At 44.8% G+C, this 26488-nt stretch overlaps 1 protein-coding gene across 1 annotated transcript in view; it reads right to left on the bottom strand.

Moving 5' to 3' along the window:
• Gpc4 (glypican 4) overlaps positions 1-21187 on the bottom strand; it is a 113897-nt gene extending 92710 nt beyond the window's left edge. The window contains exon 1 of the mRNA XM_027432091.2: positions 21028-21187. Within this exon, the coding sequence (XP_027287892.1) occupies positions 21028-21187 (160 nt within the window). The remainder of the gene's footprint in view (positions 1-21027) is intronic.
• Between the last annotated feature and the right edge of the window lie 5301 nt (positions 21188-26488).

Below are 26488 nucleotides of genomic sequence, written 5' to 3'. Positions count from 1 at the left end.
AAGAGGCCTTATTTCATGAAAGATTCAAAAAAGGCAGCATGAAGTTGGGTTCAGAGCACAGGAAAGGGACCGATGAGACAGTTCGGCAGGAAAAGATGCTTGCCAGCAAGCCTGAAGACTTGACTTCAATCCCCCAGACACACCTTTAATCCCAGCACTCGGGAGGCAGAAGCAGGTGGATCTCTGTGAGTTTGAGGCCAGCCTGGTCTCCAGAGTGAGTGCCAGGACAGCCAGGGGCTACATAGTGAGACCCTGTCTTGAAAAACCAGAAAGAAAAAAGAAGAGAAAACTCTCAACTTTTCTGCAAGGTCCCTGAAATAGTACTGCACAATTCTGGGCTGTAAGACAGAAAGTGACTTGAAGGCTCAGCAGAAGCTGCGGAGACTTGAAGGACAAAACACCTAACAACGGAGGATAGCATGTATGGTGCTGAGAATAACATGGACAGGAATACATATGTCCATGGTTCTAATTATCACAAAGGCCCCTTAGCCCCCCAAGTGGTAATCTGGGGGTGAAACCCACCATCAAAGGTTCAAAGAGTTGGGAGCTTATATTCAGTTGCAATGAAGTGCATCCCTAGTCCAGTAAGCAGCCAGGAGTCACTGTCCTACCTGTGAGGGTTGTATGGACAAAAGCAAGCAAGCCAGAGGCAACTCACGTTGTGGGGAGGTTAGTTCTGAACATCAGGGTTGAGACTACCTGAGAGCCCGCACCAGTCTCTGCAGTTTATCCACAGCTACACACACTTACCTTTTGAATGATTCCCCACCCCTATTCCTCACGGAAACTAGCTACACAGGTGTGACTTGTATGTCCTAAATCAGTTTCCATTCAGCATGCCCCAGCCTACAGGGCAAAGGCCCAGATATGCTTGTACAATGGGCACAGTTGATCTTTTTCTAAAGTAAAGCAGAATCTAAAACCTTGTCCCCCATGTGTCAGACTGCCCCCAATGAAACGGCTAACCTTTGCTCTCCTTCCATTTCTCTGCCCCTCCTCTCTGTACCCCAGCCTTAAGCAACTCTTTCACGGGCCACCTGTCAAAATAACGAAAGCCTCCTAGGATCTTTCAAATACTGATGCTTGCAAAGAGGCTGTTAGATGAGTTCTTTCCAGGACCTGTTGAAAGATAAAAGATGAAGCAGACGATTTAAAAGGCGAGACTGTACTCTCCGGATCACAAAGCTTCAAGCAGACAAACCATGGAAGCCAATGAAACAGGAACCGCCCTTTGACCAGACACAGACGCTAGGCTGGGCAGACTTATTTTCAATAAAGAATACGAAGCTGAATTCATCCATTTCACAACTAATAGTCATAGAATCATTTCATTGTAATGAAGTTGGAGAAGAGGGGTGGATAAGGTTAGGACGAGTCCCTCTTTTAAGAAACAATAGCAGTCAGTATTGTCTAGAATATTGCTATGTACAATTCAGATGACAAATGTGGTAAGCAGAAACGGTTTTGTTTTGTTTGTGCACTGTCTTTGTTTTAAAGTGAGGCACTCAGACATATGGGAAACCTTCCTCCGATTAAATTATAAAAGAACCAAGAGAAAAGGCACTATCCCCTTCAACTGGGGATGCCCACCTGTGGGTTTAACCCGCCTTTCCAGCGGGAACTGCCTTGGCTGTTTCCAGGAATATTGCTAAACTTGGTTTTTGAGAAACCAAAGGAGATGCAGGTTCCTGGCAAGAGCTGGACGGAAGGTCAATCTGGGAAATGCTGGGTGAGGGGCACCTGAACTAAGAAACTAATTCCCTGGGTGAATATTCAATTTCCCTTCCTTTTGCTTTCCCTGCACTCTCAAGAGCTTGGAGGATGCTGTACTTAACTAGGCTTTACGCCCAGAGCAAGTTTTCTTCTTTAACATCTTCTAAAAGTAGAGAACTTGACCATAAAACTTAAGTTAGAAGTAAAAGTAATCATTGCAGTGCTCCTGCATCAAAGCAAAAAGCTCAGTGGAGCTGAAATAGAGCACTTGCTTAGAATGTGAAAGGTTCCAGTTCTACCCCCAGCACCCTCACAGCACACACACACACACACACACACAGAGAGAGAGAGAGAGAGAGAGAGAGAGAGAGAGGGGGGAGAGACAGGGAGAGAGAGAGAAGAGAGGATATTAAGGGAGTATTATTCAGCCATTTGAAAGTTTTGCCTGTATGAGCCATAGAAACACATTTATAATTTCACTTTGAAAATTGCCAAAGTGAGCTGAAAATGTAGCCCAGTGGTACAGCACTTAAACAACATGTGAGGCCCTCAGGTTCAACCGCTAGCGCAAGGGAAAACAAAACACACGCGTGCCAGATTGCTATGTACTGCAGTTCAAACCATGTAGACACATATGCATGCAAGGTTGGACTGGGATAGGAAAAAGACACAGACAAAAAAAGTGACTCCTCGCTGTTGTTGATCTAGCATATCTTCAACTGCAAAACATTTTGACTTGTGACTTACCGTAAACCATAATCTGGAGAGGCCAAATGGCACTGTGACAACACTTGCAGCCAGGTACAAAGTCCCAAAAGCATAATTATTAATCAGGACTGGCAGGAAACAAGGATCTGAAGAAGAGAAGGTGCTGTCTGGTCCCCCCCCCATTTTCACTTTCTAGGTCTCCTGGGGCACAGTCTGGGGCTGGAGATCAGCAGCAGAGCACCTACCTGCCTTGCATTCCTGAGGCCCTGGGCTCTGTTTTCAGAACTGCAAATAAAATGTTTTTAGGGGCTGGCTAGATGGCTCAGAGGTTAAGAGCACTGGCTACTCTTCCAGAGGACCAGGGTTCGATTCCCAGCATCCACATTCTGGCTCACAACTGTCTGTAACTCTATCAGCATCTGGCACTCAAATGGTGTACAGACACAGAAGCAGATGAAACGCCTATGCACATAAAAGAAAAGTAAATCAGTCTTTAAAAAAAAAAACAAGTTAGCCTTAACATGGGGAGACAGAGGCAGGTGGATCTCTGTGAGTTCCAGGCCAGTCTGGTTTACAGAGAGAGTTCTAGGACAGCCAGGGCCGTTACACAAAGAAATCCTGTCTCGAAAAACAACAATCAAAACAAAAAAAAATTTAAAGAAAAAAAAAAGGGATACGATAAATGAATGGCACAGAGCTTCTTGAATTTTTATAATGCACATTTAGTGGAGAATAAAGTATTTTCAGGTTTCTGGGAATCACACAGGTTTCTGTTACTATTTTCCTGGTGTTGGTAGCTACTCAGAAAGAAAATTCTGGCTCCTAGACTACAAGATATGAACCCACACACACAAAGGGCACAGTTACCGCTAAAGATAGGAAAAGTCTGACTGTTTAGTCTAAAGATGCATGACGACACCACAGACCTGACAGCCTGCCTGAGTTTCTTGACTGTTGTTTCTTTGGGTTTTATGGGAGATCAGTGAAAGAAATGGCCACGTGAAATCATGTTGACAACAGCGATTATTACCCTGTCTAATGTCTTTACAAAAGAACCTACCATAATAAATTCTTTCTAGATTTAGCAACACTAAGAAACTATCTTGCATGAAGAACTGTTACGTTTCCTTTTATGAGATGGGGGGGGAGCATAAGCAGTTGGGTGTCCTGTTTTGCCTCAGCTACCTGGGAACCCAGAGTTCATTTACTGTAATAATTCAGGTTTTTTAAATTCTTTATTCCATCTGAAATTCTCTCCTCCATGCTCCCTCTTTGTATTTCCTATTTGCATTAAATGGAGTAATCCACATAATGTATTCAAATTAGATCTAAAATGAATGCTCATTGAATGTCATCTATTGTTACTCAAAATAATTGTTGTAAATAACAATTTTCATTATGATTGTAGCAATCCTATTGAATATGGCTAAAATAATGTTAAGCAGGTGGGGTTTTCATTAATTATTTTAAACCTCAGGGGAAAGATGTGATTTTTTTTAAAAAATTTCATGTCCTGCCAGACTTTTTTTTTTTAATTAAACACATATGGTTCAAGGATCAGTACCCAGCTCCTTTTAAAACTGCACCCTGGATGTTTAAAGGACTAACAGGTTTCCATTAGCACAGCAATTAGAGAACTGATGAAATCATTTTAGTCTCTTCTTGTTTTTCTTTAAATGGAAAAAAATTCCATATTGACTGATTAAAAGAAAACAAATATTAGGAAAGGAAAGAAGAGAAGCGCTGGGTCGAGATTTCAATAGTTTGGAAAGCAACATGAGCACAAAGTCACCTGTCTCTGAGGCCTGAATCTAGAACAAGTAAATTCATGGTATTTGAGAAAATCTCAAACAACGAACATTTATTAAATTTTAAATGTCCCACCACTCCGTCTTCATTAAATTAATGATATGCCAGGCATAGTGGCTCATACTGTCACCCCACACTAAGGAGAAATTATATAAGTAAAGCCTAATTCAAAGTTGGAGACCAGCCTGAGCTATATATTTAGTTCCAGGCAAGTCTGTACTACAGAGAAAAACCCCCGTCTCAAAATAAATAAATAAATAAAATTTTAAAGTGTGCTTTTTTCATGAAATGACTATCATACCTGAAATACAAAAATCATGACAAATTAATGATCCTTTGGGTACCTCTTCTGGAGTTCAGGCAATACTTTCTTCAATATGACAAAGTATATAGCTATAAAACCACAAGCTCTGACATAATTTAATGACTACACTTCTAGTAACTACTGAAAATTCCTCTATCATCAATTAAGAAAAATACTCCAAAACTTGAGGCAATTCATACTTGGCAAAACACAGGATCTAAATCTCCATTTCTTAAATGTCACCCTAGGAAGCCACAGAGCATTGGCATAATATTCGAGCATATAGCGTACATTCGAAGACATTTCTGAAATTAATAACTGTGCCAAAAGCAATCATTTCCTTTTATCCTGAGTGATCAACTACATTCCCCTCATATTAAAAACACATCTCAATTTTCCCTGTTGCTTTCCTCTGTGCAAAACATGAGGGTATAACAGCTGTTGGGACTTCGAGAAACAAAACAAATCTCCTATCCTAAGAGCAGAGCTACCGTTAGTCTCTCATATTAATACGGTCAATTACAAAAATGCCTTCCATAAATTTGAGTAAGTGGAATGACTATGGGATGAGCCATACAGTATTTTTAGGGAAATGAAGATTTATCATGGCCTAACACACAGTGACTCTAGAAAGTATGGCCACAAAACTCAGCTCTACTCTTACAAAGATATCAAGGCTGGGGAGATGGCCCAGTGAAAAATGTGCTTTCTCTACAAGCATAAAGACCTGAGTTTGAATCCTAAGTGTAAAAGAAAAAAAGCCAGCCTGGTTATGCATGCTTATAACCCCCAGCATGAGGGGCAGGGAGCAGAAACAAGCAGTTCACTGGCAAGCCAACAGAGTGGAAATTGGAAAATGTCTAGATATGTGAGACCCTGTTTCACGGGAATAAGACAAAGAGTGATGGAGCAACAGATCGTTCATTTTCCTACGGCCCCCACATGTCTCTCTCTCTGTCTCTCTCTGTCTCTCTCTGTCTCTCTCTGTCTCTGTCTCTCTCTCTCTCTCTCTCTCTCTCTCTCTCTCTCTCACACACACACACACACACACACACACACACACACACAACCACAAAATAAAGAAGGAAAAGAAAGAAAGATCTTGTTGAAATTAACACATTGGTTCTGGTATCAGTGGTTCCTGATCCTTTTTGGACATTAAACACCTTTTATTATCATATTTACATCACTCATTTGATTAGCAAATCCTCTTGTTAAATATGCAACAGGGATAATAAGCATGTTCTTCCCCTGAATCCCACTGTATTTCATTCAACTCTGAAGTTCAGAAGAAACCAAGAAAATTATCAGAGCTCTGTGACTAGACACTAAGAGTTCACTGGTGAAAGTGGTAAATGCTGTGTGCTTTATAAATAAACGGTTTTCACTGGGCAGTGGTGGTCCACGCCTTTAATCCCAGCACTCGGGAGGCAGAGGCAGGTGGATCTCTGTGAGTTCGAGGTGTGCCTGGTCTACAGAGTGAGTTCCAGGACAGGTTCCAAAGCTACACAGAGAAACCCTGCTCTGAAAAACAAAAATAAGTAAATAAAGGTTTTCTTTTTAAAAACAAACAACTAAACATGTCATAAAATAAAAAGAAGCCTGGCGCAGTAGCACACATCATTAATGCCCCTGCTTGGGATCAGGGCAGGTGGATCTTTGAGTTTGAGGCCAGCCAGAGCTACACAGTGAATTCCAGGCCAGCTAGAGCCCCATAGGGAGATCCTGACTCAAAACCGAACAAAAACAAAAGAAACATAATGAATCCCTTCATCTAAACTCAAGTTAGATAAGGTTTGCTTTGCTCATGAACTCCCACAGCTTACCCTACATCATGAGTCCTTCATAACTCAAAAACCATCTCAAAGATTCAATTATAAGAAACAAAACACTTGTGTATTGATTTGGACAAATTACTTCAAAATAATAGCAATATTTTAAATAGGGCACAGACCATAATCACATTTGAATTTGTACTGAAAACAGGGTAGACCCTAATTGTCATCATGAAGCAAAGACTTGTCCCTCAGAATACAAACTGGTATATCCAATTTATTACTATGCAGGCGGGGTTCTGCATCAATTGGAGAGCTTGGACCTTCAGCCTTTGTCATGTCACTGTGGTCAGCTCTTGGAAACAGGAGAGTTGGGGAAGAGCAGATAGCCCAAAACATTTGCTTTTAACCAGGAAATGTTGCCAGAGATGTTATCTCAAGGCTACTCATGTGACTCTTAAGTAAACCTGCATACAAGCTGCTGTCTATATACATGGTACCAGGTCCTCGAGACTTTGAATTTGTGAAGAAATCAACAAGTAAGGATGGATTTTATGCACAATAATCATTTACAATTTTCGGAAAAACATAGACCACATATTGTTGCATATGTGAGTCCCCTTAATCTTAAGCATAGAAGAAGAAATAAAAGAGAGAGAGAAATGAAATAAAATAAAATTCAAAAGTAAAACCTCTTGAAATGGTACTTGAGAAAAAGCCCAGTCTGAGTAGTGTCACGAGGCTTCCCATTGTGTCATGGCAAGTGCTCCACTTATCACTTGGGTTGCATTTGTTTCCATCCTAATCTCTGGGACCAGCTTCTGCACTTGCTCTTTGGGCCAGGGGCCAGGGTCCTCCTCTCCTCCTGGAGGCAACCTGCACAGCAGGTCACCACTAATAAAAGGCTTAAAGAGGAAAGTTACCAACTGACAGCAAAACTCCATCCATATTTTGCTGAGCCAGGGTTGTACTGTAACAATCATTACTGGACTAAAGAACATCATTCTGAGCCACTCATCACCATGGGATGACAGTGGACACTGCCTCTTCACAAACACTTGAAGGCTTTGGTGTTTATACCCTGGTTCCTCTCCAGAGCACAATGGAAAAGTGACCCCAAGACTTAACTTTGTTTTATTTTCTAGTACCCATGCAAGCTCAACAAGTGTCTATAAAGAAGTTTACAGTGTATCGCCAGGAAAAAAAAAAAAGTGTTTCTTTTAAGTCTTGATAACAGGTCCGTAACCTCTGCACTGTTCTGATAAGCATTCTACAACTGGCCTCAGGACTCACTGCCAGAAACACAAATGCTTTGTACACTGGATGGTGTGGCAGGTAGCTTGTGATGATGTAAAAGCGCGGCTCCTAGAAAATAGGCTCACGGGTCTGAAGTATTCAGAAAGTCTTTCGCTCTGATCCTTGGTGGTCCAAGAGCTTCGAGAGTGTGACGTTTCATGCTCAATTCTCTCTTCGTCCCTACTTTTATCTCAGCGCCTGCCAACTCAATAGTGATGGAACCCTCAGCCTGGTTAGCCCTTTTTAGAAAAAACAAAAAGGTTAAGATGTATATATGGTCTCATACCCACCACAAGCTTTCTCCTGGGCAGCTCATTTGCAGAGAATGCTCATCTATGCCTTCATTCAACACATACTGAGTGCCAGGCAATGTATCAAAGACAATGAGTGCTAGGGAGTGACCAAAGAGGCCAAGTTCCCTACCCCAACGTTGGATGGTGATGGTGCGGGGGAAAAAAAAAAAGCTGAGAGGGAGCGTGACCAAATGTGTGCTTGTGGTGTATGGGAGGCGAGGGGGTGTTTTCCTATTTTATATACAAATCAAGAAAAGCTTCTCTAGTGAAGCAATAAGTGATCAAAGCCCTGAAACTTGTGAGGGGGTGAGCTAAATTCTGGCTACAGGCTATTCTAGGCACTGAGAATAAGAAGTACAAAGTCTGGGGGTGGAACCCTGTGGTACATTACTTACCTAGCCTGTGTGTGGGCCTAGAATGGGACATGCAAAGGCCCAACTATGCCTTGAGGAAGGGAAGACAGTGTGACTAGAGTAGAGGCAGGGGTGTCACAGAAGAAAGGGACTTCTGAAGCTGATTTTTCCTATGGTGGCATGGGGAGCTACTAGAACCTTTATTTGACTTGATTTGCTTTTGCTTTATGTAGTTGATGACGTTGTGTATGCCATGGTGCACAAGTGGAAGTCAGAGGACTATGTTTGAGACTTGGTACTCTCCTCCTACCATGTGGTCCCAGGGATGGAACTTAAGTCATCAGGCTTGGTATAAAGTGCTGTTACCTGAAAGCCATCTCACTGTCTCCCAGTAGAGCCTTTTGAGCAGAAAAGTAATGTGACCTGGGTTAGTAAGAAACTAGGATCGTAGCCGGGCGTTGGTGGCGCACGCCTTTAATCCCAGTACTCAGGAGGCAGAGGCAGGCGGATCTCTCTGAGTTCAAGACCAGGCTGGTCTACAAGAGCGAGTTCCAGGATATCCAGGACAGCCTCCTCCAACGCCACAGAGAAACTCTGTCTCGAACCCCACACCCCACCCCCCAAAAAAGAAAAGAAAATAGGATCACACTGGCTGCTGTGTTAAAAGCTAGGACACTGGTGATAAACCACTAATAAATTCAAGCAAGAGGTGCTAGGCACCAGGGTCAGTGTGGCAGTGTTTGAGATTGCAAGAGGGCAGGTTCTTGACACATCTAAAAAACATGGCCCAGAGGTAAATACCATAAAAGACCATCTAAGCAAAAACACATCCAAGCCAGTCCCTGAAATCTTTGTTCAAACCAAAAGAAAATGGACACAGACATTTACATTGGAAAGTTTTTCTCTTTCTTTTGCCTCTGTGCCTGAATATGAGAATGTGGCCTCAGAGTGCCAGACGGCTTAATGATCAATTACCTGATCTCCCATGAGAACAGACTCTCAAGGGCATCAGGCTTAGTGGACCTGAAGCAGCAGAGCCAAGACAGCAAAGACAGTACCAAACTGAAGGTAAACAAGGCCAAACATCAACCACATGGCAAGCTGGGGGGGGGCACATTTCATTCAAGTTCCATTTAAAATGAACTCATTTCAACCCCTCCATCTCTGGGAATGCCAACAAAAAGAGAGATCTTTCCATGAACCCATTGACTTCCCTGGAGACGGGGCAACTGTGAAGGACTATTTGTAAAGACACACTGGTGAGAAGTGGTCTTGTTTTCCTTTTATAAAAGTCTTAGCACAGGGAAACATTATATAATTAAAGCAATTTGACAATAGTAGATAATAATTCCACTATAAATTGTAAAGAATGTAATGACTGCCTATTCTGGCACACACAAAAAAATAAATAAATAAAATAAAGGACTTCTGTGAAGTGACTGCCAAGAAAAATGACACTCCCACTCAGAGTGGACCATTGCAAGTGGTAGCTACTAACCACATGCTTTACATTGCTGTTTGCAAGGACAGGGTGCTTTGTTTTTGTCTCTGAACTCAACACCAGACTGAACACTCAATGGAGACAAATGTGTGAGAGAATAGAAACAATAAGTAAGGGAGGAAAAAACTATGCCAGGCTTTCAAGCTTGCTGGGATGCCAACACCAAGCGCTTGGGGGAATGAAGGGAAGCTCTACAGTGCAAAAGCAACCACTTCCAGCCACTCCTGGAGACACAAGCTGGGCAGTTCAAAATGAAGCCAGGATTTGTAAGAGGCTTGCAAGGAGATGAAATTGACAGAAGGAGCTGTGAACGGGGCTGGTATGAAAAGAATGGCTGTTCTGAAGGAGAGATGAGGACCTGGGGAAGAGGACAGAAATGAACACCTGATAGGAAGGAACAAAGACAGGAGGAGCTTCTAAAAGGATATCTGCAAGCCCAGAAGAGCAGACAATGCGAGAAGTCTCCTGGGATTAAAGCAAACCACAAGAAATGCTGTGCTCTCTCGCCCCAGAGCAAACCAAAGAATAGCACCACATTTGAGGTGCGGGGAACAAAAAGACACTTGGCTTTTCCTGGTTTCTTTTAGACACCAAGGTCTATGTAGCTGCAATAAAGTAGACTGGGTGGCTTATAAACAGCAAAAATGGATTTCGCACCACCAGGAAGCTAAGAAGTCCAAGATGAAGGTCCTGGCATGCTTGGTGTCTGGTGAGGGCCCACTTCCTAGTTCACACATGGCAGGTTTCTCACTGTTAATTTCATGGAACACATGCTCAAGGGATATTTCTGAGGCCTCTTTTAAAAGAAAGGGACACTAACCCCATTCCAAAAGGTTCACCTCCCTCTGGAAACCCTGCCTCCTGACACCATGAGCATGTGGAGTGTTAGGATAGCAACATATGAACTTGGGTTCTAGAAGACAAAGACATTCAGACAATGGTACATGTTGAATAGAAATGTCAGTTCCTAGAATGAGGGCTGAACTCAATGACACAATGCCTTTGCCTCAGAATTATGCACATGGCCTTGGGGTACCACCGTCAGAATCACCAAAATAATTTTTCCTTAAACTAAATATAAAATTTTAGTAATTCCTAAACCAGAAAACATGTCTCAAAGACCTACCACTGGGCCACCTAGTATGACAAGAATTGGAGCCCATGGGTCTGATCTTTCTGATCAGGCCTAACGGGACAAAGGGGGCTTTCTATTTTAAAGGTTCCAATAACTACAGAGTTAAGAAACTAGTATCCTAGCCGGGCAGTGGTGGCGCACCCCTTTAATCCCAGCACTCAGGAGGCAGAGGCAGGTGGATCTCTGTGAGTTTGAGGCCAGCCTGGTCTCCATAACGAGTGCCAGGATAGGCTCCAAAACAATACAGAGAAACCCTGTCTTGAAAAACAAAAAAAAGTATCCTTAACTTGTAACATTTTTTATCATTATACATTTACTTAAGTTTGGTAAATGTTTAAAAGAGAAACCAATATTCAAATATTTAAACCTGTCAACCCTAACTAAGCCAGTTTTCTTGTCTCCCGTGACTTTAGGTCAGAATGTCAGTTTCCCAAACTGGGCACAGGAGGCAATTCATCCAACATGGATGTCTTAGAGGGCTTAGAAGAGAAGTTGGAGAAGAAGAAAATCATAAGCCAAACTCTCTCAAGTGAATAAGCCACTAAATTAATAATATACAGTCTTTAACTTATTTTCGTGGTGGAGATGAAACCCCGGGCCTTGCACATGCTGGCTAAGCACTCTGCCACTGAGCTGTATCGCCTGCTCTTTAACCTATTTTCTTCTTTTTCAAATACAAACACAAAATGAGCCAGGCAAGTTGGTGTACACAGCTGTAATTAACTGCAGCACTGGGGAAGCTGAGACAGGAGGATGGCAAGGTCAGGGCAACCTGGACTACAATAAACAGATCCGGTTGAGAAAGGGAGAGGACAAGTGGGGAGGGAGGAGGGAGATGGGGAAGGGATGGAGACAAAGAGCCATATTAGTTCACTCACTGTTTCAGCACTCTTGGGACACTGGGTATTCTAAACAGGCAGAAGTATAAAGTAACAGAATGCCCCCTCCCACGCCACTGCCATGAGAGTTTTCATTCGCTTTCCCAGTACTGCCAATGGAACTCTCTGAAATGTACTTTCTGAACTTTCATCTCAGAATATGACAGACACAAAGGCTCCTGTCCTGATATACTCTAGCTCCCTCAAGGGTAAAGTGGGGGACAGGCTGGAAAGATGGCTCGACATTTAAGCTGAGCAGTTAAGAGTGCACACTGCTCCTGCAGGACAGGAGTTTGTTTTCCATCATCCTCCAGCTTTCTCCATGAGGGAACTGTCACCCCGAGCCTCTGCAAGCAACTACACAATGTTCACAGGAACACACATACACATAATTTAAAACAATAGCAATAAATCTTGAAAACAAACAGGGCATTCACCCTATCCTAAAAGGCCCGATATCAGTTGTGTGTAGATCCAGCTTTTGGTTACTCACCCAGTTTCACACTAGGCACTTACTTCACTTTGGTCTGATGTCAAGTTTTAGGTTTCCCCAAAATCCCTTTTTGTGACTCCCTCTACCTCCCAGCCAGTACACTTGCAACGACTCATCAGTTAAAGGCTAGGAAAGCAGATAACCAAATCCTTTATCTTCTCTACAAATGCCATCTACCCAATCTATCAACCTAATAATTCAGATGTAACTCAAAGGCTTGATTCCAGTTTTACACCTCTTGGGATCTCCAGAGCCTACCATGCTGCTCTACTCAATGATTGCTGATGATAAAAGTTCTGAAGGCCTGTTCTCCAAGCAGAATGCATAGACCTTCTGACAGCTGTTGCCATCATTTAGCTTTTCCACCACTTCCCACATTCTCAGCTGTGTTCTCGATGGTTGTGCCGGGGAGAAGCCCAGGGATTTGCTGTACTTCTATTTCTTGATAAGATACATGGAGAGAATAAGCACGGGGCAAAGAGGACATTAAAGTTGGGAATAAAGAGATTTGGGGTACTTTTACCAATAAAGAGAAAGGGAAGAAATATCACCAACCACACTGACATTTAATCAATACATGACAAGAGGGCTGGATTCACCCTAATTCTCTCCAAAGCACTTTCAGTGTTCCTATGTCTCTACTTGCAAAAAGTCAATGGTTGTGGTTTGTGCTTGTACCCTGAATTTAAAATATCTCTCCATAACTTCAACAGGCAACCCCCTTAACCCCAGATTAGTGAAAAGTAAAGCAAGTATTGATAGTGTCACAATGAAAGCTTTTACCTGTGCTGATTTCATTGAAAAGTCCAGAACCTCAGGATCACAGAAATTCAGAGATGGGATGGACCTTAGGACATCATCAATGGCAATGGTTTTCAACTGCATATAATCACTGAAAAGATGTTGGCCCATCAATTCTGCACACCCTTAATCCCAGCACTTTGGAGACAGAGGCAGGAGGATCTCTGTGAGTTTGATGGCAACCTGGTCTACAATCAAGTTCCAGAGCAGCCATGGCTACAGAGAGAAACCCAGTCTCACAACCCCCCAGAAAACAAGAAAATGTACACACACACACACACACACACACACACACACACACACACACACACATAAAATCAGCCAAGCTTGTTGGCACAGACCTGAAATTCTAGTCGCTACTGCTGCCACAGGAGCACTCGAAGTTCAAGGCCTGCTTCAGCTACAGACTGAGTTCAAGACCAGCCAGGGCAAGTTAGTGACAACCTTTCTCAAAACAAAAAGTAAAGTAAAAAGAAGGCTGGAGCCACCACTCATGAGTAGTGACAGAAAGAGTGCACAAGCCAGCCAGCCATGACCAAGCTGAACTCAGGGAAGATTTTGTTGTTAGTACCTAGTCATCAGTGCTTTAAAATCTCCCCTAAGTGATGCTATAGTACAATGAGAACTGACAACCACTAATCTAATTCTGCATTCAAATTTTACAGTCTAATACCACCCCCAACCCCTTTGCTTTTCAAAGAAAGAAAAACCTCACCAAAACTATCAGGCCACAAATATGTCACAGAATTAGGCTAGAACTACTCAGTCTAAGTAGGTAGGTCCTCTCCATGTACTTTTAGGGCACTAGACTTGCTTTTTCTCCCTCAATTAACTTCCCATCTTTAATAAACCACCATCCCTACCTATCCCAAAGTAAATAGAATTTGTGACTATTCTTGGCCCCAGTATCCCACTGCCTAACTTTTTTTAAACCTAAATTATGTGTGTCTGTTTCCCTGTGTCCACATGTTTTTATTGACTGATGGATTAAATGCTTGACTGATTAATACTGGCGATGGAACCCAGAGCCCCGTGCATGCTAAGCATGTGTTCTGTCACTGAACTACACATCCAGCCCTCACATGATTTTTTTTCCTGGCAAGGAACTCTGGGTGATTCATCAGACATGATATCCCTTTAAAGAAACCATACTGCCTTTCCTCTGAAAAGTTGGACTCCGCCTATCCTTTTCACCATCATGGCAACATGGAGGAATTTTTCAATCTACCTCAAGGTTTCCCTTCGATTTCATTTTGTTCCCCTTCATTTCTAGTTTGTGCCTCTCTCACCATACCATACCTGTGGACTTCCGACCTAGACTATTTTGTGAGAGAAATAGCTTCTTGCACTCTGCCAGCTAGTCATGACGGGCTTTCTCCTCTCTCTCTCTCTCTCTCTCTCTCTCTCTCTCTCTCTCTCTCTCTCTCTCCCTCTCTCTCCTTCCCCCAAGCAGCTGGTCTTTTTGATGTCTGGCACACATTTATCTGGGCTTCCAATAAGATGTTTTTACATAGTTTCCAGGCTTCCTGCAGGTTGCTGACTTTTTTAACTCTTCCATTCCACTTTTCCCCTAATTCCGAACATTTGTTAGCTTCTTTTTCAAAAGCCAAATACCTGGCTGATGGGTCTCTTTGATTTTTTTCCCCCACCAGATTGCTAAATTAAATGCATCAGAACTTAAATATAATATTTCAAATTACCTCCAGGATGGAATCGCTTCATGAATTTTCTGCACTTTCATGTTCTCTCTAGTAAGCAACAGATGTTTAACCAAGTGCAGTTGGAAATGCTAGCTCTTACCTGTTCACATTTTAATGTATCTGCTTATTTGTATAAAATATTCAGATCCTCTTACACCTGTGTCGTTATACTTCGTAAAGACAAAACTTAAGGGGTTTGTGTTTACTTTTTGGTTAAAAAAACAAACTCATGTACACTGAACAAGCTTGATACTCAGAAGCTAAGATGCTAATGTACTCCTCTAAGTGTCCAGAATCATAACCACCTCCATTGTCTGTTTCTTAAGTGTATCTCAAGACATAAAGAAAAACAGAATTCTGAAGAGGCCCCGGTGAGATAGCTCACCAGATATAGGTGCCTGCCTGACCATCAGTTCAATCCTGGAGCCGGAATGGAGGTAGAAGAGAACCAACATTCACTCCCAAGCTGTCCTAACATTCAGAAGCACACCCGACAAGCACCCCATCTCTGACTCCCAGGCACTGCTACATACACACACAAATAAATAAACAAATGTGAAACAATGTAAAAGCCTATAATTGCTCACTGGTTAGTTTAATAATGACATTTACTCCCTCAAATCATAAAACTTCTCTCCAGTTTCCATCAACATATGGAAATTTACTTTTTTCCCACTTTCAAGTGTTTAGGTCCAAGATCCCTGGGAGTACAAGAAACCAATGGGATTGTTATATGCTATAAAAGTATAATGCCATTGCATCACTGGTGCCATAGGTCCATATGCATGAACCACTCCGTCATTTTTTTAACGCTGACCATTACTCATTACTGTTGGACAGAGAACACCAGGTGGAGTTGAGGTATTTGCCTGTGAGTGGCTTCTGGTTGAGGAGAGATGACACAATGTGGCTGTGCAAGCAGTTTACCAGAGCACAAAGCAATTCTGTGCAGAGTTGTGGTTCCAGTGGGAAATTAGGAATAAGAGGGCACAGAACCCTGGAGAGGTCGGCAGCGACTTAAGATACTGAAGCCACTGAAGCTCAATGCAGAAGAGTGACTCCATCAAAGTAAGTGACAACAGTCAGATCACAATGGGAAGAAATGGCAGCTACATCAGTTAACTATTTAAACAACCTTCCCACCTTTATATCTCTTGCCCCACCAACTCTTTTAACTGCAAAGTGTTGTTAATTATCTTTCTAAAATGACTTAAGTCATGCCATTTCCCTCCTTATGAACCCTCATTGCCCCCACGGTCCAGAAAATGTTTATTCTCCCTTTTTCTATGCACTCTATACTGTCTATATGTGGGTCTGGCACTTTGCCTGTTGAAGATGTGACTAGATCTTCTCTACTGCAGAGTGAGGGCAATGCTGCCTATCTTACATATATAAAGCCCCCAGGGGACTAGAGAATGGACATTCCTATCTTATCATCTGCACAAAGTAGTGCAGATATTAATCTGGCTCTAGGAGACCTGGGTTCCATTCCTACCTCTGCCACTCACTACTCACTATCTGTAGAACTCTGAAATTTTTTATTTAATCACCTTATTTTCTTTTATGTATTTTGCCTGCATGTCCGTGTTCTAGGTGCATGCATGGTGCCTCAGAGGCCAGAAGAGGGCATCAGATCCCCTGGGACCAGAGTTGCAGATGGCAGTAAGGCCCTATGTGGGTGCTTGGAATGGAACCCAGGTCTTTTGCAGGAGCAACCAGGGCTCTCAACTGTTAAACTGTCCATCTCTCCAGCCCCATGAATGCATTTCTTAAGCCCTTCCCATCTCAGTTTCTGTGAGTAAATTAGAGGTGATAATTTGGGCTGCATATGACAGTTGAGGCCTTTAAATGAGACAAAGTCCTTGGTATGAGGCTGAGCCCAGAGAAAGTACACAATAGCTATTGTAAGTCCAAAATGTGTCTTTGGGAGCATATCTAGGAACAAACATTTTGCTACATAAAACAGTCAATGTTACTGGGAGCCAGAGAAAGACAGTTTGAACTGATTCTGATTAACAGTGATGTTCAGAAAAGAGAAAGCTCCCTTTTCCCTTCCTCAATCTAGTCTCCAGCTAATCCTCAAATTGCATGCAACCTGATGTGAATCAAATAAAAAAGGAAAATAGTAATTATGCTGAATCAAATATTTTATATTTATACATTCTAAAAGAGATTCAACTGCATAAGCCAGAACCGCTACTAAATTCTTTTCTGAGCACACCCGGAAGACAGTTTAATACTGAGATGGGTCCCGGCGCTCAGGAAGCCCCTCTCACATGAAACACAGGGAGCAAAAGTGATGATGCCAATAGATGAAGAAATCACAAATTCGATAACAAAATCCAACCCAAGCTAGGCACGATGGGGCACACTTTTAACCCCAGCACTTGGGAGGCAGAGGCGGCCAGATCTCTGTACGTTCAAGACCAGCCTGGTCTACATAGTGAGTTCCAGAATAGACAAGATTACATTGTCAGACCCTGTTTCAAGCAATAGCAACAAAAACCCAACCCAGCAAGAAGAGGGAAAACACAAACCATGAAAACATATCTTGTCTAATTTACAACAAAATCTCAATCTCTCTCTTCTTCCCTTCCCCACTGTGTCTCACCACAGCATGAGTAATTCCCAGAATCCTCTGATAGTCATGCAAGCATTTTCAAGTGTAGGTGCATGCTCACAGGTGCTTTTCTCAAGATAAAGGAGCAGGAAACAAAGACTCCAAGATCACAGTGACCAGCACAAAGTTCTCCTTGGTATGATTCTATGTCACTGGGAAAAGGGACCTTTTACAAGTCTAATACTATTTCTAACCAAATGCTACTCTTTTAAAAGAATTCCAGCAGGCTATTAATAAACTGCTAGTTGTTGCATATCCTAATGAAAATAGAATTTTAGATAGTGTATTATTTTATACTCACATTAACTATCATTAGTTATGTAATACTCGTGTGTGTGTGTGTGTGTGTGTGTGTGTGTGTGTGTGTGTGTGTGTTTGTCTATTTTAGTACTGAGGGTTGAACCTAGGTCCCGGTACATGTTAAGCACATGCTTTTACCACTCACCCCAAGCTCACATTTCTCATCTCACTTACATGGTACTTATAATACTTCTTAGCGCATTCAAAGTATGTGTGAATGGCTTATCTCCCTACTACAAGGCAAGGTGGGGTTTTTTTTTTGAGGGGAGCTGAATTTCCTGCCATTCTTGTTGCCTCTGTGATGCTAAGCCCAGAATACTTCATATAGCAGGCACTCCAAAAATGTGGTCAATGAAAGCTATTTCAGATGCTTTTTGTCATAGCATCTGGACTGGCCATTATATGAAAAGTATTGGAGTCAAGCACATGGACAACACAAAACCTCACTTGGAAACCCTGGCAGTATGATGTACTTTTATTCTCTGACACCCTTGGGAACACATCAAGATCAGATCGTCCCAACTATGATCTATAACAGAGAGTCCTTCTGGACATGGCTTCTTCTCAATGTCTGTTCAGACCTCTAGAAGGCCAAGTGCAAGGCCATCAAGAACTTCAAGAAGGGGGGTGTGGTATCTCAGTGGTAGAGCACTTACCTAGCACATACATATCCTAGATTCAAGCCTCACTATTCTTTCCAAATAAAACTTTAATTAGCCCAGGGGTCAATGAACTAGTTACCCAGACACTGCCAACACTTTGCCTATAAAATCATCTCTGGCTTTGAAGAAAGGAGATACTTCTCCCAAGTAAGGCACTTGGCATCTAATTCATTTGGAACTAGGCTGAACCCAAGTCATTACATTGACTTCCCCACAACTGCCTCCCCAAATGGCCAAAATTATCTGAGGAAAGTCCACACAAGAGGAGGCTAATGTGCGCAACTGCAGAGGCCAGGGCAATGGTAAAGATTACCCCATTTCTATACGGGCCGTCTAAAGGTATTTGCTTGGGTCTGTCTGTGTTGTGACAGTGTCCTAGACTCAAATGAATGCCTCTAACACTCCACATTTTTGAGCCATTCAGTCATGCATTTTTGTTATTGTTGAAAGTGGTGCGAAATTGCACTGCATGAGCTAAAGTCCTTGGTGGTCTTCCAAGGATCCCAGCTAAAAAGGCACTTCCTTTGTTCCTCAGGAGAATGCGGTCCAGTAGGTCATTCAAAAGGGGGAATAAAAGCAGCAGCCCTGGGAGGGAGGTGAAGGACAAGACAAAAAGAATAAAATGTTTTGGGTGTGAGCACATTAGCTTCCATTTCCTGCTGCTGGTCACTAATAACTCCCCCATCTTTTTGGGGGTGGGGGTCCAGATAGACGTTTATGAAAACAGGTACCTCAGGTGTTTTCCAGGGCTGATGACAATCCAAGGGAACACCTAGTGTCCTTGAACACCTTTCCACCTTCCTTTTCCATTCAGATGCCGGGTGGGGGAAATACCCTGACATCTCTAGAGACTGCACACAACAAACCTGAAGAAACTGGGGAGGGCGATTTCTTAGCCCGCTCCCGAAATGCTTCTAGTCCATCTCAAAGGCACATATTGTCTGCGTGGCCAGACGGAAACTTGCCACTTTCCCAGTAAGTGCATAGCTGCATGCCTCCCTTCAGAACGTGGGAATGACAACTGTAACCTTCACGGCAATCATCTCTGAAGCACCCAGGCCCAAACTGTGCAAGGCACAAAGACCCCAGGTCTGACCTGCAGAGCCCCCAAGCTTCAGCAACCGTTGGCTCAGTCCTCTTTTACTGGCAGGGCAGGAGGAAGAGGGAAAAGAAAGGGGGCTTTTCAGAGCGCTACAACCAATAAAATCATGAGTCTGGGAGGACATACTTGAGCTCCCAAAAAGACAGGCGGCTGAAGGGCAAATGGTCTTTCATCAGTAGCGTGTGAGTTACTTGTCAACTGCCAAGGTGCAGTGGACGCCTGGGCTACTACCAACAATTTCTTCAGTTCTATTTCTAGACGGAGGCCGGTTACACTCTCACAGTGCCCAGCAACTTCCCTCAATTACTTTTGTAATTTAGATGTAATTGATGACTGCACTTAATCTCCAAGGTTATTTATAGCCCTTCCAAAAGACGACCCCCAAGTCTCCCCTAAGCCTTTGGAAGCGCCTGGTTAAAATTACAGTATTTCCTTCGCTGGCTGCTGGCCCCCTGCCTGCCCCACCCGGACAACCAGTACAGTGAGGCAAAGGGGCACTCTGCACACTTCCATGAAAGGTTCGGAATGGAGGTTTGGCCTTCGGGGCTCGAATCTCTAACTCCTCCGTTAGGTTAAGCTGGCCAACAGCCAGTTAGATTCGTGGCTCTTTCTGAGCCCCTAGGGTGAACAAGCTACCTGCGCCGCTTCGGGCGCCAGCCGGCAGGGCTGTGCGCAACAGTTGGCAGCTGCGAAAATCTAGTACAACAGGGAAGGACTCGCCCAGGCACTGCCACCCGCGGGCCTCGAGACCTTGCGACCAGGAGAGGAGGGCGTACCGTGGTGTTGCCCCGCCAAAGCTCCAGGAGGGCTTCCCCAAGTACCCCACGCACCCCCCCAGTGCTGAAATCCGGTGAACTTTTTCAGAGGCAAAGCCATCTTCATTTGCATAACCATCTCCAAACTGAGATTCGGGTTTCCTGTAATCAGTCCTTTCAAAGGTCTGTAATTGAAAGTGCAATTAACCCTTAAAATGAGGTGAGAAAAGAGAAAAGGGAGGGAAATGCCCTTCTTATCCAACACCTTCCGGAAAGCTGGAGACTTCCCAAAAGTCAGGATTTGGAAGAGCGGGGAGTAAAGGGGGTCGTTCCCTTTTTAAGGTGACTTCCAAAGCCTTTGCAGATCCTAAAAACTGAAGCGTGGCAGCAGTGGGAGACGGGGAAAGGGGTTTTAAGAGACCGTCAATGGACTACTCATTCAAGTCGCACGTTTTGCGCCCCAAGGAATCTGCAAACTCCAGGAGGTTCCCCCACCCCACCCCCACTCGGCCTCGTCGTCACCCACACAACAAAGCGGGGAGCCCAGTAAGGAATTCAACCCGGAAAAGGCAAGAGAGCCCATGCCACGCACTTTGGGGGCCAGGGGAGTCTTTAGTGTCTTGCCGGGACCGGGGGGAGGGGGGGACAGAGTACCGGAGTGGCACTGAACAAATCGGCGGCTCCCCTCCACTCGCGGTGCCCGCTCCCCGCCGAAGCTGGCTCCCGCCTGCCGGTTTCTCCCTCTCGGCTACCTGGTGCGGCGTGGGGGGCCGCCCCTTTCCCGGGGTGCCCACCGCTCGGTAATGGGGAGAGGATTCCCACCTACCGTTGATCTCATAGAGTGGGGCATCGTTCTTGTTGAAGCCTTTGGACACGTAGAGACGTCGCACTTCCGAGCAACTTTTCGACTTGAGCTCCGCAGCCAGCAGCGAGGCACTGAGCGCGGCCAGGGTGCAGAGAAGCGCGAGCAAACCTAACCGTGCCATGGTGCGGACCCGAGCGGACGCGCTCCCACCTTTGGGGGACAGAATGAGACCGGATGGGAAGCGGTGCTGCGGGGCGGGCGGAGAGGCGCAGAGTCAAGGACTCACGAGCGAGCGGAGCGAGAACCGAGGAGTTGGAGTTGGTAGCAGAGGAGGAGGAGGAGGAGGGCAAGAGGAGGAGACGCGGGCGAAAAGTGGAGCTGGGCCTCGCGTCAGGCAACGGTCCCCGGTGCCAGGCGCCCGGCTGGGGTGGAGTACAAGGAAAAAGGCGTGGAATGGGCACGGGACCCAAGAGAACTAAGGCGAGGATCGGTGACCCTCGGAGCTCCGAAGGCTACCGATCCCGGGCCAGCTGGCTAGGGGTGGAGGGGCTCAGGGAAGGAAGGGAAGGTGGCAGGCGTCGCAGGAGAGCAGAGTGTGGGCGGCGTCGGCGGGTGATCGCTGGCGCGGGGCTCCGGCTACCCGGCGCTGCTCCGCTCACCCAGCTCGGCTCTGCTCCCTGCCCTCGGCCGCACGGTTGTGCCCTTCTCAGCTCTGCGGCTGATTGACTGGCCCGGCTCGCGCAGCGAGGCTCCGCAAACTTGGCCAAGCGGGGCGGCCCTAGGGAGGGAGGGGGCGGGCACGGAGGGGGGGAGCCCTAGACAGGCGGGAGCACGCAGGGCCGGGCCGGGAGAAAACCTGGAAGCTGGGTTGGATCCGGAGCGGGCCAAATCCACTTCCTAGGGGGCCCGCACGGAGCGCGCAGCACTCCCTCTCTCGACACGCCCTGCTGGACTCCTCCCTCCTGCCCTCCTCCTCAAGAGGCGGGGAACCTTCCCCCCGCACCCCTCCCTCGCCAGGAGAGTAAAGGCCAGTTTCTTCCCGTTTAAGGGCCCAAGTTCCAGGGATCCCGGTAGCCTGGGTCTTCGAGCCTTCAGCCCTTCTGAACCCCAAACCTTTCCCCACAGCCACCTGACAGGCTGTCCCCCACTGGCCAAAGCAGCACTGAGCCCTTCAGCCCCAATACCTGCCTCATGGCTGCCACCCTGCATCCAGGGCTAACTAGCATCTGGGCCAGGAAAGCACGCACTCACGTTACTGGCATTGTTTTGCTCCAAACAGCAGAGGGACCTGTCTTGAGAGGCTCACCTGGCCTCCCTGGACCAGCTTCCTTCCCATTACAGTGTTCACTCATGAACACCGGCTTGTCTCTAACTCTGGCAATCATTTTCCCATCCCCACACAGTGTTTCATTCCCATTCATGCCCTAGCTTTTGCAATGAATATAAACCAACTCTGAAACTGGCCAGAAAAATATTGAACCTTGAGTAGATGGAACTAAATCCAGGTTCCTGGGAGAATTTCTGGCTCCACACTGCCCCGTGTAGGTATTGGAACTCAGGCGGCACAGAAAGGAAATGCTGCTAATTAGCACTCACTTAAGGGCAATGGGTCCAAACCCAGACTCTTGAATGGGGGCCCGTGGTGGTCACAGGAGATGATAACCAGGATCTCTAATCCTTCCCAATTTCCATTTAGCCACAAGAAAACTGGGAATGGATGAGTCTTCCCACCTTCCAAGCTTTGTCAGATTCCATTAATGAGTGTTTTTGAAGCTCCCAGGCTCCTTTAATGAAGGGAACGGTGCAGATTGTGAACTTGTCATTACTGTTGTTATTGTTACGATCTACTTTAAGAGGTTAGGGTGAGAAGTGCCTCAGACACCTCGGGAGTGTGCTGGGAACTGGGCAGATGAAAAGGGCTGGAGCTTATTATTTGGCTAGACTCTCAATTCCCATAAAATTACATAGGGTGAAGATATGAACCATCATTACAATTATCGCCCTCAGAGGGTTTGTTGAGACTTCCTGCACTGTTGTTTGTAAACCTCGTTGACATGGTTGCCTGTGGGGAGTCATAGAAACCAGTGGAGCTGCTTTGACTATCCACTGCAGTCCCCTCTTGATTATATTAACTTTTGGGGGGGTCTTTTTTTTAGACAGGACTCCACTGTATTGCTTTGGAGCCTATCCTGGAACTCACTCTGTAGAGCAGGCTGGTCTTGAACTCACAGAGATCCACCTGCCTCTGCCTCCCGAGTGCTGGGATTAAAGGCATGTGCCACCAGCGCCCCGCTATATTAACTCTTATAGACAAGTAGCATAAACAAACACACGGGGACCTGTCTATAACTGAGACTTGCAATTTGTGTGTGCATGTGTTTGTTTGTGACAGGGTTTCTCCAGGTAGCCCTGGCTGTCCTGGAACTCGTTCTGTAGACCACGCTGGTCTCGAACTCAACAGAGATTAGCCTGTCTCTGCCTCCCGAGTGCTGGCATGAGAGGCACGTGCCACCACACGCAGTTGGGACTTCCAGTTTTTGAGGTCTGGCAACACATTTATATTATGCAAACTCAGCTCCATTGGATTTCCTGTCATTTTCAAGGAACTTTTGAATGCTCTGAGTAGTCCTTAAATGATAGCCACGAGGTCCTTGAGGCACTGCTTGCACTTAACTTTCATTGATGAATACTTAAAGTTATTCTTCACCAAGGGCAATCTGATCCGAGATGCAGCCAACATTAGTAGTGAAATGAAACTCTGAACCGGGTATATGGTACACACCTATAATCCCAGAAGATGTAGGCTGGAAGATCTACTCAAGGACAGCTTCAGGGACATAAGGAGTTTGTTCTAGCTTGGGCTACACAAGACCCTCTTTCAAAATAAAATGAAAAATTCAGTGACAAGAGAAAATGGGATTCTCCTTAGCTATAAAGGGGACAGTTGGAGCACTGTCTCACACAGCAAGAGAAACTCACTTTTTGCCCCCCTCAAGCCACTGATGCTCTTCCTCTTAGCATGTTATTAACCAAAACTTGAGCCTTTTCTACCAGAAACAGTAACCTCTGGCTACAGGCAGATCTGGACAAGTCTGAACTTTACCAGAGGAGGCAGGAACCCCAAGCCTTGCTCTGAGGCAGCTCCCACTTCAAAGCCTCCTTTCATTTAAATACAAACAGGGTGAACAACTGGCAATCTATGAAACAAATATCCCCCAGAAGGAAGCTTTTCAGATGGCCCGGGTTCCTTATCCTCTCCCCTCCCCCACCCCAGCTCTCCAACAGTCTGGGGTGGGAGGAGGAGTTCGGGTGGGGGAGTTAGTCCTCTGCCACCAGTGTGTTGGAGGCAGTGTGTGCAATGGAAGACTTCACATGACTATTTTGCTTTGGTTTTCACTTTTTTAATACTATGGTAAAGACCACATAAAATTTACAGGCTGGGGAACTAGCTTAGTTGGTGATGTATGTATGAGTTGGTGCAAGTATGAGAAACAGTTCAATATCCAGAAAGAATATTTTTAAAAGCCCAGTAAAGAGGCACGCATTTGTAATCCCAGTGCTAGCGAACGTGAAACAGGATTGGCCAGCCAGGTTAGCTAAATCAGTGTCCTTGAGCTCTAGGTTCCAATTAGAGACCGGGTCTCACAAAGCAAGACGGTTGGCTCCTGAGGACTAACACTCAAGGCTGACCTCTGACCTCCATATGCATCTGCACATATATAAACACATACAGCTGCACATGTACACGCAAATAAAATAGCCAATTCAGTCACATCGTACCATAGCTAGTTCCAGAATATTTTCCTCATCCCAAAAGCAAGCCACATACTCCTGAGCACCCCATTTTCCTACTCTATCCCCTAAAAGCCATCATCTGCTTCCTGTTTCTAGGGGACATTTTATATGAAAAGTATTATACAACATGGGGACTTTTTGTCTGGCTACATTCATTCAGCATCAAGCTCTCTCTCAGGGTCCATCTATGTGATAGCCTATTTCAGTACTTCCTTCCTTCTTAAAAAAATGTAATATTCCGTTACATGGACATACCACAATATAATCCTAGAGTGCCTTACAATTCGAAAGATGCTTCCTGGTATACCCTCATATCTGAAAAATGTATGTGTCTCCAGCAGCTTAGCCAAAGCCCTGGTCCAACGCCTAGCAGCCCTTCAAACGAGGATATTTTGAATTTTGGGGTCATTGTTTAAATTCGTTCTTTAACAATGTCTTACACACACATGTGTACACACACACACACACACACACACACACACACACACAAAGTACTTTGAACATATCTCCCCAAAACCCCTCTTATTGAATTCCCCTCGCACTGAACCTTTTATTCTTAACAAGTTCCTCTCCTAGTTTCATGTCTCTTGTGGTGTGGTGTGTGTGTGTATGTATGTGTGTATGCTCGCGCACACATTTAACTGGGAATGCCTGCAAGAGCATAGGTGAGGGATTATGGGTGTAGCTTCTGACATTCCTAGGAGACAAAGTTTCACAGCAAAGTCTTTGGATTTCTTTTTAAAAGAGGCAAGGAAACCAAGTCTCAGACAAGTTATGTAGTTTATCCACAGCCACAGAGCTCTCTGAGTAGTTGAACCAAGACTGAAATCTGAGACCTCGGTCATAATCCCAAGTTATTTTTGGTCAGAAAATACAGTGCTCTAGGTCTTGTTTAGGGTCAGTGACAAATGTGGAATTTCTGCAGATCCTGTAGAACTATCCTTGCTTCAGATTAATAACCAAGCCCGGAGCTCAGACAATGTGCCCGATACTGCTTAGTTCTAAGGGAAGGGAAGACATATAAACCCGGGCTGGCTTAGACAGAATGCACTTCTAGCACACCTGGTTTTCCCAGGTGAGGTTTTTCTCATCTAGTGCACAGAGAATGAAGAACACAGTGTGCTGTCCTCCAAGCAAAGAGAATAAGTTGAATCAGCTCCCCGCACCATTAAATACAAAGATGGGGAGTCCTTCCCTAGTTGTGCTAAGTTGTTTATGTGAGCCAACAAGAACATGTCCTTCTTTCTCATGTCATGAATTCATTGCACCCTTACTGGACTGGCCCTATGAATACACTGCCGTTCTTCTCCGTCCCACGGACAGTTCTTTCTGAATCATCCTTCAGGTTTCAGGTGGGATACCCCTCTTCTAAAAAGCCTGCCTGGGGAACGCCAAGTAGAATTAGCAGCAGCTCCTGTCTCTAGACCTTGAAAGCAAAAAACTGCCAACCTTGTCCCTCTTCATTGTCTGAGAATTCTTCCCCTCAGCACTTCCAGGAGCTATTTGAAGAATTGGGCATTTTCCCAGGAAAAGAAAAGAGCTCTATTTGAAATCTTCTGATTTTTCGAAGTGAGCAAACAGTTCAGAACTGTTAAGTCTGTTTGGACAAGACTAGGGGTATATCTCAGTCAGTAGAGTGAAGTCCTGGGTTCAGTATTTAGCACCCCATAAACTTGGACTTCTGGGA

The sequence above is a fragment of the Cricetulus griseus genome, chromosome X (assembly GCF_003668045.3).
Source record: "Cricetulus griseus strain 17A/GY chromosome X, alternate assembly CriGri-PICRH-1.0, whole genome shotgun sequence".
NCBI lineage: Eukaryota > Metazoa > Chordata > Mammalia > Rodentia > Cricetidae > Cricetulus > Cricetulus griseus.
Note: the sequence above shows the minus strand (reverse complement) of the source record. Positions and strands in the feature narration are given on the sequence as shown.